Source organism: Pholcus phalangioides, unplaced genomic scaffold, assembly GCF_987345545.1.
Source record: "Pholcus phalangioides strain wild (caught in Gottingen) unplaced genomic scaffold, Ppha-v1.0 ptg000015l_1, whole genome shotgun sequence".
In the NCBI taxonomy this organism is placed as follows: Eukaryota; Metazoa; Arthropoda; class Arachnida; order Araneae; family Pholcidae; genus Pholcus; species Pholcus phalangioides.
In genome coordinates this window covers 110080965-110100159 of record NW_028301608.1, presented here as the reverse complement: position 1 = coordinate 110100159, position 19195 = coordinate 110080965, and the positions used below count along the sequence as shown (strand labels likewise).

At 38.2% G+C, this 19195-nt stretch overlaps 2 protein-coding genes across 5 annotated transcripts in view; both read left to right on the top strand.

Moving 5' to 3' along the window:
- LOC149077566 (LIM domain-binding protein 2-like) overlaps positions 1 to 4603 on the top strand; it is a 143800-nt gene extending 139197 nt beyond the window's left edge. For all 4 annotated transcript variants that reach the window (XM_089245128.1, XM_089245125.1, XM_089245127.1 and 1 more), the window contains one exon: positions 2260 to 4603. In XM_089245128.1, coding sequence (XP_089101254.1) covers positions 2260 to 2571 — 312 coding nt within the window. In that variant the 3' untranslated portion in view covers positions 2572 to 4603. The remainder of the gene's footprint in view (positions 1 to 2259) is intronic.
- Positions 4604 to 8680: 4077 nt separating this feature from the next.
- Positions 8681 to 16261, top strand: LOC149077565 (protein N-lysine methyltransferase METTL21D-like). The gene is made up of 4 exons (XM_089245124.1): positions 8681 to 8941; positions 11386 to 11566; positions 13504 to 13623; positions 16006 to 16261. The coding sequence occupies exons 1-4, from the start codon at positions 8709 to 8711 to the stop codon at positions 16105 to 16107; spliced, it is 636 nt and encodes a 211-aa protein (XP_089101250.1). The 5' UTR covers positions 8681 to 8708; the 3' UTR covers positions 16108 to 16261.
- Positions 16262 to 19195: the final 2934 nt, after the last annotated feature.

Genomic DNA, 19195 nt, shown 5'->3' with positions numbered 1-19195 from the left:
TGTTGTTGCTATGTCGCCATTATGGTAATTGTTTTTATTGTCACATAGGAGTTTGACGGAATAATGGTCCAGGTGTTACTTCCAGGCAAAAAAAGTGTTTTCCCTAATTCAGTGATGACTATTATTGTCTCCCCTGTAAAGTCTAGAAGAAAAAACAAACACATAACCGTTATTCTGTCAAACCCTTCAGTTAATTTTCCCAGTTGCAGTATCCTGTATTTATATTGTGCTAGCTGTAATACCCAGCACTGCCAGGGTTTTCCCCCATACACTGGCAAGTAACAAACCATTGTAAAGGCATATTTTCCTGTGTATAATCTGCAGTGGCATATAATCCGCTGCGCCATATTATCCGCAGGATTTAAAAATAATAAAATTTTACCTTTTGTGTTTTAATAATCAATACATTTATATGCTAATTAATGAAATTTATTTACAAACAATAGCGTTATTTACACACAAAACGTAATTTACAGTTCAATCAAAAACCTCAAAATTCAGGCTCATCAGGCCGGCCGATAACATAATTTTCTGCAGATTGTCCGCAGCGGTAGATAATCCACATTTTTTAATGTTTAACCACTTTTTTAACAGATAATTCACGGATTATATGGAGCAAAATATCTGAAACAAATTGTTTAGGAACCATGCATAAATAACGAATTGTTAGGCTACCAAAGTAAATATTGAAGAAAGTCTTTGTTGAGGCCCCATGGACCACTATTGCCCATTTTAGGGTGTTTGCTCAGTTCTGATAAATTTTTATAGTACCCTCAATCATTCAAGTCTGGTCCTGTTTGGTACACATATGCAACATTTTTGGCAACTATCAGTCTAAAATTGTAAATTTGTGTAGGGGTTGGACAGAAAATCAATTTTATATATAAGGGGTGATCAAATGAAAAGGTACGAAACGACACGGTGGGTGCAAATGTAGACTTTATTCAAAATATACACCATAGGCCTGAGCACAACGATCCCACTGATGAACAAGCGGAAGGATTCCTTGTTCCCAGAATTCCTGTGGCCGTGACGAGACCCAGTCCTTCACAGCGTCCTTGAGTACGTCGTCCGAGTTGAAGCGCTTCCCTTTCAGGTGTTTCTTCAGTGGACCAAACACATGGAAATCGCAGGGCGACATGTCCGGACTGTAGGGCGGATGGCCCAACGGCTCCCACTTGAACTTGGCCAGTTCCATGTGTGCGACTGGAGACGTGTGGACGCGCGTTATCATGGAGCATAACCACACCCTTCGTGAGCAGCCCCGGTCTTTTGTTCTTGGTGGACCTGCGTAGGCATCGGAGTTAATGATTTTTCTGTGCTTGAGGAATTCCACAAGTAGCGTACCTTGAACGTCGAAAAAGACAGTGAGCAACACCTTGCCTGCTGACGGCACGGCTTTGAACTTTTTAGGGGGAGGTGACGATGCATGCTTCCACTGCATGCTGTCCCGCTTTGTCTCTGGCTCGTAGTGATGACACCAGGTCTCATCACCTGTGACGATCCGCTCCATGAAAGCGGGGTCTTCCTGATACCGAAACAGATGTTGCAGTGCTAGCCCCATACGCAGTTCCTTTTGCTGGTCAGTGAGCTGCTTCAGAACCCAAGCGGCACACCTTCCGATATCGCAACCTGTCATGAACAATTGTCCACACGGTTCCATAGCTGACATTCACCTTCACCGCCAACATTCGCAATTTGACATGCCGATCACTTCTCATTAGGTCGTTCACCTTGTCGATGAGATCGCTCGTGATGACAGTGTTTGCCTGGCCTGGTCTCGGGTCATCACCCACACTCTCGCGGCCTGCACGAAAACGGGCACTCCATTTTCTGACAGACTTGTCAGAGACACATTTCTCCCCATAAACTGTCACCATCTGGCGATGAATAGCTGCCGGTTTCTCACCTTCCGCTGTCAGAAATCGGATAACACCTTGCTGCTCCTCAATCGTCGAATTTTGCAACACGAACGCCATCTTGTCCTCATATGGACTGCTGCATCATTTGGACGCCGCTTTTGATATGAGCCTCTACTCTCTCCTGCGCATGCGGGCGCCGGCGCATGCTCCGATCCCAGTCAGAGACTCCAATCGCATCCCGAGATGTCTCGCTACATTCTCCCATGGCGGAATATGCAATATTTAACTGTTATGTTTTTACGTCGTTTCATACCTTTTCATTTGATCACCCCTTGTATATAGATTGCATTATATTCAGGCTGTGACAGTGCACTGATTTTTTTTTGCTTTTCAACAGGATGTGATGGTTGTCGGGGAACCTTCTTTAATGGGTGGCGAATTCGGTGATGAAGATGAGCGTCTAATCACACGTCTGGAGAACACACAGTATGATGCTACAGCTGCTGCAGCAAATGGTTTAGACGATGGTGACGATTTTTCCGGGAACCCGCTGGGGTCGGGACCTAACCCTGGCGGTGGTCCTCCTCCGTCGTGGTCTGGTTCATCTCAGTCGCAACCACCAGAAAGGAATCCGTCTCGAGGACCAGGGTCTGTTCCACAGCCACCAAGCCAAGACGATAAGAAAGCTTCTCCAGCCATCAGCCAATAAGGAACACATTGGGATCGAAACGTTGTACGTTGTTTCACTTCACAAACCCGAGACCTATATTGTTTCCAAAGACGCGTTGTATCTAAAACAAAGATCCTTTCTTTCCAAAGTGATATACAAAGAAAATGTATCCAATTTATCAGTGACTAAATAGAATATATTGTAGCTAATGTTGAACCTATTATGATAATTTTTTAAGCACTTTTTTTTCGAGTGGCATAATAGAGATGCTGAGCATATGAAAAAAAAAACCTTGGTCTGGTGGAGGGCGAACACAGAAAGGCTACTTCAAGAGAGATTTTTTGCATTGATGTAATGTACTCATTAACTCAACACTGAGAAGAAATGGCTATATGGTCGATTGCGTCACCTAGTATAGAAAGAAGGTTCATTCCTCACAAACATGAAACTATAATGGTGGTGAGCATTTTTTTTTAAAGTATCGCTGGCAGCAGCAACATTATAACAGACTTGAAAATATAAGAAAGGTAGATTGAACCATTCATATCTGCAAACTGTACTTTCTATCATGTTCTGAGACTTGTTTGAGACATGTTTACTTCTTTTTTTTTCAATTTCTTTGGCGCTGCCTGTGGCAGTCAGCGAAAGACTACATTGTTAAATACTCTGTTCATTCCAGATATGTGTCAACGTGTTTGTGTGCGTGTCTGTATCATGTACATGTTTGTAGCAGTCACTCTTTGTAACAAACAGTTTTCGCAGAAGAAAAAAAAATGTTTGCCCACCAAAGTATAAATCTGGGAAAGAAACGTTTTAATGGACATGTGCAACAAATTACGGTCAATCAAACAAAGTCTTTTGTGGCGGGGAGACTTATTTGCACACACAAGCAAACATTGATTAATAATTTAAAAAAAAGATTAGCATATTTAGAGCGAAGTAGTCACTAGCATTTATTTCTCGAGTTGAAGTATCGTTTGATTTTTTTTTAAGGAATGGGAGAGGGACACAATATTAATAAATTCAATTTTTTATAACATCAAGGGGCTTTGTTTTTAAAAAATTCAAGATCACGTGTTTATTTTATTTATTTTATTTTTTATGATGATCTTGAAATAATTTTATGTTAACATTCTCTCGAATAAGAAGACAAATTTTTTAAAATATAAATACAAAAGAGCGGGTGTATCGCAGTGCGGTAACCTGAATAAAAATTGCACTGGGAAATTTGTGTATTATGAATGCATTCAAAAGATCACTTTTATCTTGTGTAAAAAAAATGTGTATTTTAGAAGAAAGCGGTGATAACGTTTTCATACATCAGAAACTTGGATGTTTCAATTTGAAATACTATCAAAAGTTTAAAAAATGTGCGAAATGACGATTTAATAGATTTCGATTTGAAATGCTAATTTTTTTTAAAGAATAATTCTTCAAAATGTTTGCCAAGAGATCCTCTCTGTACCATCTCTTTCTTTCCAACACCTAAGTGTTGGCTTCCTAATTTGAGTACACACCTATGTTCAAACCTTAGTATGTTTCTAATCACCATGTCTTATTTTTTCTGGTTTAAATTAAATCTGATTGGATGTAATTTTAAAAAAAATTTATATCAGGATGAATAATTATGAGTGGTTTTTTTTAAAAATACATACAGAATTTTTTAAGTTCACATTCATATATACTGATGCAAGTAGTGAAAATGCGTTTGTATGTATTTTTTGCTAATTTTATGGACATTTGAAGTATGAGATGTCTTAAAATTTGAATGCATGACTACGATTCTGGAATTGGCAGTATTCTTGTGCGTTATCGGGGGTGACAATTCTGTCTTTTGGATGCATTCTTTCCAATGTAAATTTTTCTTTTTCCCTTGTTCGTTCTCTCCCCCCCCCCCCCCATGTATTTTCTTCTTTTTATTATACACGGGGGTTCGTTCGCCAGATGAAAAGGGCAACGAATGTTGTTCATCTCTTTGTAAAAAAAGAAAATAAACATACCAAGGACTCACGTTTGTGGTACTGTTGTATGTAATGGAAATAAAAAGGTCTTTTTTGAAAAAAAAGTTCAATTCATTGAAGTAAATTTTTATGAGCTGTATTTGAATTTATATTGCTTCATCACTTTAACTAATTTTCTTTTTATTAGGCCAGGATTACGCTATAAAAGTTTGATAAAAAGTTCTATTATAAACTTTGAAAAACGCGACGAATAAGCATATCGGTTATATTACATTTGCAGCTTATTGGCCATTTTTTTTTTCAAGTTTTTTTAAAAAACTTCTCTATGGTGTAATCCTGGTCCAAGTACAGTGAAGCCTGTCCAGAATGGAATCAAAAGATTCCTGTCTGTTTGATTGCAGCTATGGTGGTCAAGTGGTCATAGTGACTGACTCGCATCGTGAGGATCTGGATTCGAACCCCACCGTCGCCATAGTGGTGGTCGGCTGAAGTTTGTTTTCTGTGGTTTCCAACTTCAAGGTGCGAATGTGAACTGATGTCCCCATTAAAAATTCTCGCCACAGAAAGCAACAGGCCTACAACAATACAATTATGCAACCATTACACTTCACACATAGTTAGAAAATTTTATGGCAGGTGGAAGCACTATATACACAATAAGCATTACATAGAAACGTCAGGTTCACTACACACACATCCCAACATGTGCCAATTCGTTAGAAATTCTGCAGAGGAATATGACGAGGTGCATGTGTGTGTAGTTCAGTAGTTCTGTTTGATTATTAGTGCTTTGATGTGAATATTCATAAAAAAAGAAATCTGAAGGTGGGATTACACTATATAAGTTTGATAAAAGGTCTTTTACAAAACTTGAATAAAAAACCAACTAATAATCCTATTGGTTACGTTCACTCGAATGTAACTGGCACACTAATTGGTTGCATTTTTCAAGTTTGTAAAAGAACTTTTATCAAACTTTTATAGTGCCGGCCTGAAGTGTAATGATTGACTATTATACTATAAAAATTATTTTATGGCAACCAATAATCTTGTTTAATTTGCTCGAATGTTGATAAAATTAATGGCTGCATTTTCAAGTTTTCTAAAAGAGCTTTTTTATAGTGTAATGGCCATGATTACAGTGCAAAAAGTTTATAAAATATTTTTCGCAAAACTTGAAAAACAACCAATAAGGTATTGATTAAATTTGCTCGAATGCAACCAACAATCGCTTAATGCTGCAAGTTTTATAAAAGTGCTTGTATAAAACTTGAAAAACACAACGAATAAGCTGATGGGTTACATTCAAGCTTATCCAACCGATCAGTTTATTGGTTGTATTTTTCAAGTTTTATCAAAGCACTTTTACAGTGTAATACCGGCCTTAAACAGTTTAGACAAATTTAGTGTTTCACATTTGGCGGTAAGCGACCACACTGAAACAAGTGCGTTATTTCACTTTTTGTGATTAAGAAAAAATCACTATTTTGGGAATTATTCTGCTTTTGGCGTTGGCAGGGCAAAATAGACAAAACCGCAAAAAAAAAAAAAATTGCAGGGTGGTTATAAATAAAAACTGACATTTCTCACACATATGAAGCACCTACTTGGTATATCGGATATGGACCATGGGGACCAACGAAAGATTTAGTATATAAAAAAAAAGTCTAGTTTTTTACCACCAGGTGAAAAAGTGGCGCTGTTTCACCGCAGTTATATTTTTCCCATGGTCCAAATAACGTACATACCAACTTTCGAAGAAACACGTCCACCACAAGCTACATCATGGAAAAAGATTGCGGTGAAACAGCGCCACTTTTTCACCTGGCAGTTAAAAATTTAACTTTTTAAAATTTACGAACTTGTAAAAGTTTACAAAGGATGGCAAATAAATGGCTACTCCGATTCGAGTGTATTTCAACACCCCCCACCCCCCAAAAAATAAAAAGAAGCCCAACATTGGAAATAGAAATGTATTTATATTTATTGTCGACCAGTGTTTCTCAACCCTTTTCAGCCCATGGCTCCCTTCGGACTATATTTTCTGACCATATTACCCGGGGGGGGGGGATAGACCGGACACCCCCTCAAGTCCCCTCCCCCGCTACGGCCTTGATGACTATCATAGAAGTTATTAAAATATTTTCATTCATGATTTCAATAAAGATTACAAATTCAAGTTGGATTCTTTGAAGAGCGGAACATTGGGATTGAAAAAAAAGTCATGACCCCCATAGGCAAAGTCATATTCTGGGGGTCTGTAATTAGCTGAAAATATCTGCTCATAAATTTCTATCCTTTTCTTCGAAAATCGTAGCGCCGAATCTCATTAGGGAGGCGCTCCTATGCTCTTAAGACCCCTGCGTAGGTCCATGTATTAAGATGGCACTGGTCATAATGCCCCCCCCCCACAGGAGTGGAGCTGACAGGGCTCTCTCTAGCCCTGGAACCCAAGACAATTGTCATCATTTTCTGTTTTTTATGCTATAATTTCACTGTGGAAGGGCTCCGTGAAAAATCTGGCTTGTGGGCCCGCCAAGATGTGGGGATCCATGCTTTGGTCATACGACCCCTTTCTTTAAGTGTGGGCGCTGGCGTACGCAGGAGGAGGGTGCTGGGTTCACCTCCTTCCCTTGAGCCGAGTTTATAGTGTTGGGAAGAAGGGGAAAAAAGCATTCCTTCCCACAGAAAATCTTGCGTACGCTACTGGCTGCTTATTTTCAGCCATATTTATCTCACAACTTAGAAGTAAATTCTTGCTGCCATCTGCCAAATAAAGACAAAACAATTATGTTGTGTTTCTTTAAGAAAGTTTCATTACCGGTTTTCAACAAATGCGCCACGTGTCAGTAAACCAAAAAAAAAAAAAAACCACAATTTGATAGCAGTAATATTCCAGGTTTTACGCGGAATTTCAGCATTTTGTTTTGGTTCGGGTAACCAAACGCGCATTTATAGGTTTGCCGCCTGTGGGCTATGGGCTACACAAATTTTGCCACCCTTCTCATTACAGGCTGATATTCTTGACCACTCATTCCTCGAATTCGCTGCCCCCCCACAGCCCAGACTTTTAAGTTTATCGCCGCCTATGCTGCTTTGCCCCCCCCCCGCATTCCCCGTTACTACACCTGTATCTCTAGAACACTCTTGGTGCATACCATATTTTGGAGCAAGCTCCTAGGTTAGGACTTTAGGTCAGCCCACTCCCATGCCAGACGTTCCCTACACCTTTCTTTAGTGAATTTATATCACAAGGAAAAAGAAGGATGGTAATTGTCTCGGTCCCCAAGAGGGCCTTGTGGGGGAAGATTGTCATGTGTACTTGCTTACTGTTTTGGGTTCTCGCATAGCGCCCACAACGGTGGGGGCTGACAGGGCTCCAGCCAATTACCTGCAGTTTTTAATTTTTTTTCCATGCTATAAATTCACTATAGAAGGCCCGTGAAAGTCTGGCTTTTGAACCCACCAAAGATCCCAGTCCGGGGGCACTGCTCTAGGATGTAGGAGACATGAGCACTCATGAGCATGTATATATACATGCTTGCACACACTTTCGTCACTTTTCTTGTCCTTCACTGACCTAGCCGCTCACTCTCTAGGTCACTCTTCTGATCACTCATGTTTCCAAAATTTCTACGCCACTTTTTTGGTAATTCACGTTTCCATTCAAACTCTTCAAGCCAGCCGTTTTGTCCCTCTTTGACCTAGTCCCTCGCTTTGTAGGTAGATTGTCACCCTTCTTTTAGCCTACCAATTTTCTTTCCCACCTACATCCTTCTACCTACTCATTCCCGAAATTTTCCACCCCCTTCGGATCCGCAGCTTTCTAAGCCCCCCCTCTCCCGAAACTACGCCCCTGCAGACGTCCTTCGCTTGACAACATTTCATTTGTGACTCTCTTGATGCTTTTGTATAAAACAGATGGCACAACTATACTGACGAAAACCAACAACATTTTTCCAACCAAAACAAAACAGCTATGCTGTAAGCTTTATAAAAGAAAAAAAATTACAAATGCTTTATAGAAAAACAAAGTCGGGATGAGACAAAAATATGAATGAATAAATTTTGTCCCGTAAAGTATCAGTTATATGGTCAATATGTTTTCAACTGACGAGAGCACCAAGCAGGGAAAAAGTTCAAAACAGACATATTTGATGTATAAAAATTTGAACATCCACTAGGAGTGCATTGTTTACATTTATTTGTTTACAAATGGAAACCGAGACCTACGTGCGTGAAATCGAAGTCGAGAGCGTTTCAGTGACGTTGAAGATAAACCAGTGCTGCGTCGGTGACGTCGGGGTCGTAGTTTGGGATGCCGGCATAGTCCTCGCCAAATATTTGGACCATAACCATCATAAAAATCCGTCGTGGTTGAAAGATAAGACAGTAGTTGAATTCGGTTCCGGAACCGGCATCGTTGGCTTGGTCGCTGCAGCTCTCGGGTAAAAACAGTTTACGTTAAAAAAGCACTACAGTCGAATCCCGTTATAACGAACTCCAAAACACCGGAGAAATCACTTCATTATAACGAAATTTCGTTATAAAGGAATTCCTGGTCGTTGTATTGTTCCTATGTAAGCTTATCTGTTGAAATTAGAAAAGTGTTTGTTGAAACGAGATTTTAGGCATTCGTTAAAACGGAATTCGACTCTTGTTTTATTAACTATAAGACTTTCATTTTCCTCAGATATCCTCCCCAAAATTGATGATAATTAATTGAAGTATTCAAGAAATAATGTCAGGAATAATCAGAGTCGGGTAAATTCCCAATATATGGTATACCTCGATTTGGCGACTTTTTTTTTATCATCGCCTAACCCGCTTAAGCGCTAGGGTTACCCAAAAACGATTAAAAACATGTGGAAATAACAAAAAAAATTATACATATTAAATATATTAATAATAATTGTTATTTAATCAATAAAAATCAGTAAACACCTATAGGCCGTACTTCGTACGGGTGTGCCACGCAAACGGCCTCACCAAGTTCGCGCCGATAAGGGGCAACCCCTGATCTGAAAATATTGATGCTAGATGGCTCAATGCACTAGAATTACTGCCCGAACACCCAAAAAACTATTGAAAAGGCCCCATTAACACAGGCCCATCTTCATACAGAAGTTGATAACGCTTCCTGGCCATTCAAATTGTAGGTGGTGGTGCAGATACATTAAATCTATGTGATCAGCCATAACGTGGGGAAAAAACCCCCAGAAAACAGCGTAAAAAAACGGCACGGAGAAAGCAAAACCAACTTTGAGGAAAACGAAATGGTAACAATGAGCTGGGAAAGAAAATCGGGCGCAGTGGCGCCATCTGCGCTTATGACCCGGAAGAAATATGCTGTCAACATATTACTGTTTTATCATATATGAAAATTTGATGACAAAACGGTATACTGTATATTGGGAATTGGCCCAGAGTCAGATTTATAGGTTTGTTGCCCTTCTCCCATTCTAGTCAAATTTGCTTGACTACTCATTCTTCAAATTTCGCCACCCCCAGGCTAACTTAGCCCTCGCCCCTGGAAGTACCCCATCTGCATGTCACGCTTTTGGTCACTCCCATGCTTGAATACTTTGTGAATTTTTTGGTCGTTCACTGACTTGTTTCCTTGCTTTTTAGGTCACTCCCATGCCCACACACTCTTCAGGTTACACTGTTGGTTGTTCTGACTTTACGCACTATTTTCGTTACTCACATGCTACACAGGTTACTCTTTTGATTGTTCACATGCTTGCACACACTCTCGGTCACTCATTTTATCATTCACATGCTGGCACACTGTTTTAATTACTCACATACTTGCACACATTTTAGGTCACTCGTTTAGTCATTCACATGCTTGCACATAGTCTAGGTCCCTCTTTTGGTCATTCAAATTCTCTCTCTCTGGCACTGCTTTTTGTTGCTTACACTCTAGGTCACTTTTTTCGTCATTCACATTCAATAGAAAGAGTGAAGATTCAGCCCCAAAGCAGAATGTTTTGCATTGTTCTGCAACAAACCCTTTGCTGACTAATAATGTTCTGCAGTAAAAATTCCCATGATAGTGTTTTCTGCATTTTTCTTCAAATTTTTCCAGATTGTTTTGCGATGTAAATCACAGATTTCGGCGGTCTACTTTCGGGAGATTTGGTATCCAACACAATTGGGATCCTTGGTCAGAGTGATTAATGGTTAAATATATTTTTTCCTCGGAAGACGACACCCATTGTGTGTCAAAATGTATTAAGAGTTCTTGTATTTTTTGTGTATTTGCCTTATTCATTGGCGACTTCTTAATATTCTCATGCTAGCCCCACTGTTTTTGTTGCTCACATGCTTGCAGGTCACTCTTTTGGTCATTCACATGCTGGTGCACTGTTTTCATTGCTTACACTCTTGTTTTAGTCACTCACAAGAAGCAGTGTTGGTGCGTTTCTGGAGTGGTCCAGTTGTTTTTTGGCTGCGCGACTCCAGAAACGCACCAAGAAACAACCAGGCTACTCCAGAAACGTACCAAACACTACTGCTCTCACATACTTGCACACACTCTATGTTACTTTTTCGTTCATTCATGTACTTGCACACGCACTGGGTCACTCTTTTTGTCTCTTACAAGCATGCACACTAAAGTTTTGAGAACTTGCAGTTGAAAACCCACTGGTGTAGACACTTAGTGAAGTGGCCAGTGTCTGAAGTTTACACAATTTCAGAGTCTGTATCCAGACTTCTGACTTGAACAGTAAACATATTTATTTATTGACATGTTTTAATATGTGAAATTTAAGTAACAATAAGCTTTGAAGTGTGAAAAATCACTCGCACATTCATTGTATCGGAAGTATGTATCATTGTAATTGAAGATATAAGCGCTTAATTTTAATAATAATGTTCATTTCAGGGCGAACGTCACATTAACAGATTTACCCGAGCTTATACCTTTGCTGAACAAAAACATAGAAGAAAACCGAGCATCACTCAGGGGAACAGCCAAAGCAGCGGCTTTCAAATGGGGTGAAAATGTCCAAATGGAAAATTATCCCGATTTGATTATACTGTCTGATTGCATCTACTATAAAGAGGTGAAAAATATTGTTTCGAGACCATATATCACTTAAGTATTGAAATTGGTGCGACTTTTTTAAGAATTATCACTTGAACTTTGATAAAATCTGTTTCTACGCATATAAATTTTGGCAAATTTATAGTGTGTCGTATTTCCTTGAATCCACGATGAATCCTTATTAATCAGCTGTGGAAATTGTGTTATTTCTTAAAATCACCATTGAGATACCCTGACATATGTCAGTCCAAGACCAATAACGTTAGTTGAGATAAATTTGTCCACCGATATACACTATATTCCCAAAAGTCATTTTTTGGAGTTGGCATTTTCTTGAATTTCTAGGCAAATTGTTTTGGCATTTTGGTCACATGAACCTATGCTTTTACTTACAATTTCCAGTGAAAACTTAGTCACAAATCCATTTAGGGAAACTGACGAAAAATTTAATAACTTTGATCAAATCCATGAGATACTATGTGTAGAGAAATTTAGAATTTGACAATTCCTCATTCAATAAGATACGAATATTTTTAATTGTGCAGGAAACATTTATTTTATTTTTTCGTAAATTTGGTTGCCAAATATACAGGGTGGGCAAAAAGTCTGTTGAAACTTTAAAAATGAATAAAAACAGGAAAAATAACCGAAATAAATGGTTTGCAGGGTTATCATCGCTAGGTCGTGGGAATTTTTTCAAGACGGGAAGAAAAAACTAGAAAAGAACAGGTGGCATTGGTACGAGCAACTTCGGTAGAAATATGCAAATGAGACTGCTAAATGAACTTGCACTCCAAAGTCACAATCAGTTCACCCTTGTAAACTGTGTATGTGGACCTGCTGCACTCTGCCGTTGCTGAATTTGTGACTCGCCTGCAATGCGTTATCCCCTGTGGTGGTGGTCATGTGAAGCACATACTGCTGTAGTAAATGATTTGGAGGCATTCTCTTCGTTATTTGCATACCTTTTCTTTGACTTGTGTACATCAGCTCCACCTATCGGCTGTGCCGTCTTAAGGCATGGGCCCACCCGGGGGCCTCAAGAGAAAAGGGGCCTCACAAAAATGAGATCTGGTTGAGATTTTCCTGGAAGGGCCTCAGAAAAATCACTTGGCCCGGGGGCACATGATGCTCTTAAGACGGCCCTGCCTATCGGCTGTTTTTTGTTATTTACTTTTTCAGGTCTTAAAAAATTCCTGTGACTTAGCAATGCAAATTTTTTTTTTATTTCGATTATTTTTCCGGTTTATATGAATTTTTAAAGTTTTTATGGACTTTTTGCCCACCCTGTATAATGCAACTTGTATAAAAATTCCAGTCAAATATCCTGAAAACTTAGAAAGATATCGTGAGCTGTAATTTAAGTTACTGCCTGAGAGTGCCTGGATAAGGGATTCTCCACAAATTGGTATTTCAATTATTTTCTCTAATTTGACATACAAGTGTGTGCAAGCATTTCCTCTTGTAGAGCATTAGACATGTCTTCTCTCATTTGCATAAAGTTGTGGGCTTATTTTTGAAATGATAAATAAAATCATAAAATAATCAAAGTACCAATTTGTGGAAAATCTCTTATCATCCAATAACTTTTTTCTGACATTCAACTGGAGTTTTTATATAAGTTGCATTGTATACCTATCTAACAACCAAATTACAAAAAATATCTGTTTCTGTTCGCATGCACAATTAAAAATACTCATATCTCATTGAATAAGGAGTTTCAAATTTATATATCTCATGTATATTTCCAGATTTTCTGTGAATTTCATAAAAATTGGTTGAAAACTGCATGTTATAAGCAAAAAACTTGTGATGAAAATCAGAAAACATATCTTCATGAATATATAAAGTCAGTCTTTCAGAAAATACTGGCATTCCTGAATTTATGAAGAAGCTTCTGTTTACTTTTATATTAGTGTATTAATGAATGATAGTGTAGATTTTTGTTCTTATTAGGCTTTAGATGATCTGCTGCAATCACTTTTCGATGTGAGCAAACAGCATACAGAGGTCCTCATATCTTATGAGGAAAGAACGTCAATGGAAAAGGCGAGTCTTTTGGAGAAGTTTTTGAAGGTACAGTATAATATGTAGCACATTTCTTTCTTGACATTCCTCATATGTTGTGGGTCCACGATGAGACTTTTGGGTCATTCTCACGAAATTGAACAAAAAGTGAAAAAAATAATGTCAACAAAAAAATTTCTTGTGACGACACTTCTTTACTTGACGATAAATAGAATGTAGTCAGAGCAGCAAAGTTTGTTCTGAATTAATGATGAAAAAAGTTAAGCTTAATCTTGTTAAGAGATAGGTAAATCCGACATGGTATTTCACCTACTCCAGCACTTAAATTGATATTTATGATTGACACTCACAACATTTTGGTAGTTTATTTTTTCAACCTGAACAAGCACCGGTACTGTGAAATATTTTTTTTTGTTAATTGCATTTTTTTGTGTTTCTCCCTCTTTTTTCATCAATTTTATGGGAACAACAGGTTTCTAATCTGTCTCTATTTTGCTAGAGTACTAGTTGCATTCTCAAGCGAAGACTTTTCTGGAAACCACAAAAAGCCCCCACCATTGGGGCCCAAATATAGAAGAGGGCGTAGCACGTTAAATGACTGACAGTGGTGCCGTTGGGGCAGTTTGGGCCAGTTGCACAATCATGCAATCTTTCTTCGTATTCATGCACCTTGGTTTTCTGACCTTCATTCCGCTGATGATAATCCAGCTGCCAGCTCCTTTGCATAGCAGTGTGTGTATGGTGAAGGCCCATTGCTTAAATGATCAACCAGCTTCCAGCATCCTGACTCTGAAATCTCTTTTGAAGTTATTCTCATTGGCGATAAGGTCCTCAACAATGTCGTAGCTACAATATTGTTATGTATCCAGGGAAACTGCTATGCAGAAAATGAGAAAAGGCAAACCTTCCATAATTGTTGTTTCATGCAATTCCAATTGCACAGCAAAAATCAAAATAGAAAGACCAAAGTTGACTCACTGGCCATGAAAATGTATGCATATTTTATACGGAGGAATCTGCATACGAAATTTCGAGATTGAATTTTTTTTTAATTGTGCTTCATATTTTTTTTATCTTTTGTTGCAAAAGAGTGTTTTATAGTTTGAATTAGGTTGAAAGTTTGTGATAGGGCACAGAAAAGTGTAGAGCATTTGGAGAAGTAGAGCCCATCCTCCTTTCACAGAGATACAGAAGTGGCATAGATACCAGAAGACCCTGTACCAAGCCAACCCAACTTGCGTTTCTATAGTGCCACAATGGGCCATCTTAAGAGCATCAGGAATGGGGGTGGGGTGGGGGGGGGATGGGAACTAAGAAAGGCCAACTTCGCAGGCTTGCCTCCGTATCACTGAAATATTTTAAAATTTGCAGTAAGCTTTTTTTACATATAGATGGCACACCCCCTATTCACGCTTCTCATGTATGCATTTGCTTGTCTTTAATTGATCATTCTTGTGCACGCATGGCTCCTTGTGCCTGTGTTACTTCCAAAGCCTGAAGTGTGGCCAATTTACAAATTGGCAGCAAGTTTTGGACAAAGTCTGATTTTCTATTTTTTAATTTTAAATACATACACAATTAGACAAAAATACAAAAAACACAATGAACATCAAAACACAAAACAGTACAAAAGAAAAAAATAAACATGCACACTGACCTATAGGGATTTTGCAATCCTTCTGTCAGATAACCGATTTACACAAATGATTCAGGCTTTGGCTAGCAAATTCATGAAGTGGCTGGAGATCCCCAGATAATGTTTGATGTAAGACAGTCTGGTAGGACTCAAATCCACTTTTTTTTAAATTCCTAACGTGCGATACATGGCTATGTGTATAGTAGCTGTATTGAATTAGCTCTATGTAATAAGAGAAATTCGAGAGAAAAACTAGACAGAGGCCTGTAGTTTTTTTTGTCAGATTTTAATGGAGAAAAAATTATTACAGCATCGTGACTATGATATGATGGATTGCCATAGCTAATGTGGACATAATTAGCATGAAAAGAAACATCAAATGGCGATGACCCTGAATCATACCTTCTCTTTTCAGACTTTGGCAACAAATTTTCAGCCATTTCACAAACTGGCTGGCCAAAACCCGAAATTCAGACATTGGCCAATTTGCAAACTGGCCCATTTCAGGCTTTGGCAGTAACATATGTATGCACAAAATAAATCATTAGATGAGACACCCTATGGAAAATCTATCTTTTCAATACGTATTAATAAATATTTTTGTGCTCACGCGAAGGCATGGGAATTAAAAACTGCCATTTTTGCTCAGTCTCTTCTGTTTTCAATCGAGGATAGGCAAGTTATTAAGTGGATTAGTCTTCTTGTCCAAGAGTGCTGAAAATATTTTTTTAAATGTCAACATAATTATCAAAGGTGTCAGAGGAAGAGTTCTCATGTTTTTGTTTTTCTACCAGGGTTTGAAAGAAAAATATGCTGTCGAAGAAATACCTCTCAGCGATCACAATCCTGAATACCAAAGCTCGGATATTCACTTACTTAGATGTAAGCAAACATAGGACAGCTTCCAAATAATAAGTGTGACATGGTACAGAGCTAGAACTTTAGCAACAAGACAGTTGAGTTGATATTTAGACAAAACACTGTTTTGACAAACTGAGCTTTGAAATGTATATTTCAAAAAATAAATGAGCTTTTTATTTATGCCAGATATTTTTATGAGTATATCACTTGCACCGTCATTGGAGTGATTAATTACTTGAGTTTTGTCTGAAAGGGTGTAGCAAAAAGGGATTTCCCCGTATGGCGCTCAGCAGCTTATTTTTCTACACGAATCCATTTTTTTTTAGTTTGCTGTATTTGTAATAGCTGGTTCTAGTAGTTCAGTAAAGATTGGATTGCAAAAGCAAATGTACACCAGTTTCAAGGTCAGGTTTATTGCTTTCGGTTTACGTGGAGAAAAGGAGCAAATTTTGTTTGCACTTTGTTCAGTGTAGCATGTGTTGCGAATACTTCAATTTTGTGCTAAAATAAAATAATAAGTGGCTCATAACAGACTATTCAGTTCAGTTAGTTCTTTGAGGGAAAAAAGGCCAACTTTAAGAGGAGCCGTTCAAATGTTACGTTAGCAAATTTTTAGACATTTTTGGACTCTCCCTGTCAGCTGCCTCTTAACTCATTAGTTGGATCAGAGATGCACGTGGGCGGAGGGGCCTAGCATGACTTGTGCTCCCTCAGACAATCAAAAAATAATGCAAAAATATTTTTAAAAAATTTCGAAAGAAAATACCTTTAGACATTATAATCAATTTCTGTTAATTTCAGTGCTATTTGTGAAGGCTAAGAACTGAAAAATTCTTTTTTTTTAAGAAATTCATTGCTACCTATCCTCTAAGCCATATATGGCAAACTCTTGGCCGACGGACAAAATGTGGGTTTGGGGGGGGGGGGGGTCATCTGATGTGGTCTGCAACCTCAAACATAATTTTGTAAGAAATAAACGAAGTGACACATTTACAGATAGCTTAAGTGACCTGTGATACAATTCCAGAGCATTTAAGCAGCCCGTTTCACATTCAGATCACTTAATTTTTCCGCAACACAGTTCTAGAAATCTCACCTAAGTGATCTGAGACACATTTAGAGATCCCTTGAGTGACATCTTCAGTTTTAGAGCACTTAAGCAACCTCCAGTGCGGTTCTACATCACTCAAGTTATCTGCTGCACATTCCCAGCTTACTTAAGTGATATGTGGCATAATTACAGATTGCTTGAGAGATGCATGGCACAGTTTTAGAGCACTTAAGCAACCCAAACACATTTCCAGATCTCACTTGAAGGATCCGCGGAACATTTAGAAATCGGGGGTGAACTATCTCTGCGGTCCTTAGCCGAAAAAAAGTAGTTAAGCCCCGATTTGTCCTTAGATGGCCAGTAGTTCGACTTTTCGGTACTATCTCTAAGCTAAGGACTTTTTTTTAGTAGTTACTTAGGACCGCTGCTAAGGACTGCCTAGCACCAGTCCTAAAGCAGCAAGAAAAGTAGTTCACGGCGGCCATCTTGGAAAAGAGGAAATTTCGTCTCTGGCCGCGAGTTCTCGCTGTGATATTTAGTGATGAAATATGCTGTTTTTTTTTCGAATTAAACAATTTTTAAAGGCTACAAACTACTAAGGACTTCAGAGATAGTTCACCCCCAGAGGCTCTGTAGGGGACTTATCAATAGGTAGAATATTAGTTCAGGTGCCCCTAAACTATCGAAAGGTTTTTCTCGTTTTTGGCACATAGAGTGATTCCATTAAGAATATTTCATATTTTTATAAAGGGTGGTTGATGACATCAGCACCATCCAACCCCCCCCCTCATCAAATCTGAACCGCCCATTTATGCCGATGTAATACTTGAATGACCCCTAAGTACAAATTATCATAAATTCAATACTTGTAATAGTTTTAACTGCTGATTTGAATTTATATGGGGGCGACAACCATTTTTAGAAAATAACTTTATGTAGAAAATGATTACATTTGAAAAACCCCATTAAATTTCAATAGTAATGCTAAGCATTTGATACATTAAAAAGGCTGCAATAACAAACTCAGGAGACCCAGAGCAAAACATTTTTTGAGGCCTATGATTTCATATAGGCTACATATTTCGAGACATGAAAATTTGGTATCTGAAAGGTATACAGAAATGCTAAATAAACACCTCAATGAAAAAAAAATAGTTTTAGAATTATCCAAAAATATAATTTCATAATTGGTAAAAATCTAAAAAAAATAACTACAAAACTACTGAAAAGAAATAATTTCACAATTGTTAAAAGTATAATTCATGAAAAAAAATTAAGAATTTTTTTGAAGCAATTGATGAAAATTCAAAACCAATTGAAAATAATTTCAGATTTAATGAAATTATAATAAATATTCATGTGAAAGAAAGAGGAAGTTATTTAGAAATAAAAATCCCCCCCCCCCATTTGATGAAAGAAATGAATTCAGAGTAAATAAAAGTGTTAAATAAATTTGGTAGACTTGTTTAATAACTGAGAATACTGTGATACAACTTGGTGGTCCGAGGGCTTCATGAAAAGCTTAATTTGTCCCGCAATGTCTGAGAGAAGACTCCTTATTTATACATTTGAATTCTGAATACAAAATTATCTATCAAAACTGTATTCATTTTTCGACACAATATGGCAGGAAAAAAGAAACAGTTAAGTGGTTAAACAAAGGTATGTTCTGTAATTTGTGTGAAATATACATATTTATCTATGTGTATGGTAGGTATAAAATTTTAAAATGTTCTTCCTGACAACAACTGCTGCCATTCACGAGCGCATTTGGAAACCAATTGGACATTGTTGACGATCTTGACTGTGGTCAGCTTTGACAGATTTCACACAGGTAGTCCCCCCCCCCCCCCCCCCCGCCAGCAATAGTGAGAGAACTGCTTGCGGGGGCAACGTGAACCTGATCAATCTACCTGAGAGGATGGTCATTAAAGGTTGGTCTTTTTCCCTGGAAGTCTGTTAATCCTTCGAAATTGTCTGGTGGTTGGATGTCAGTTGTAAATTGGCCAATGAAATCAAGGTGTCGAAGCTGACAAGGTGAACACTTGTCAGTACGCTGGCTGAAGGCATAT

Excerpts from the sequence above, each read along its gene's own strand:
- LOC149077565 (XM_089245124.1), top strand. The coding sequence starts at position 8,709 with ATGGAAACCGAGACCTACGTGCGTGAAATCGAAGTCGAGAGCGTTTCA. Across the intron at positions 8,942-11,385 it reads TTGGTCGCTGCAGCTCTCGG|GGCGAACGTCACATTAACAG; the intron begins GTAAAAACAGTT and ends TGTTCATTTCAG. Across the intron at positions 11,567-13,503 it reads ATTGCATCTACTATAAAGAG|GCTTTAGATGATCTGCTGCA; the intron begins GTGAAAAATATT and ends TGTTCTTATTAG.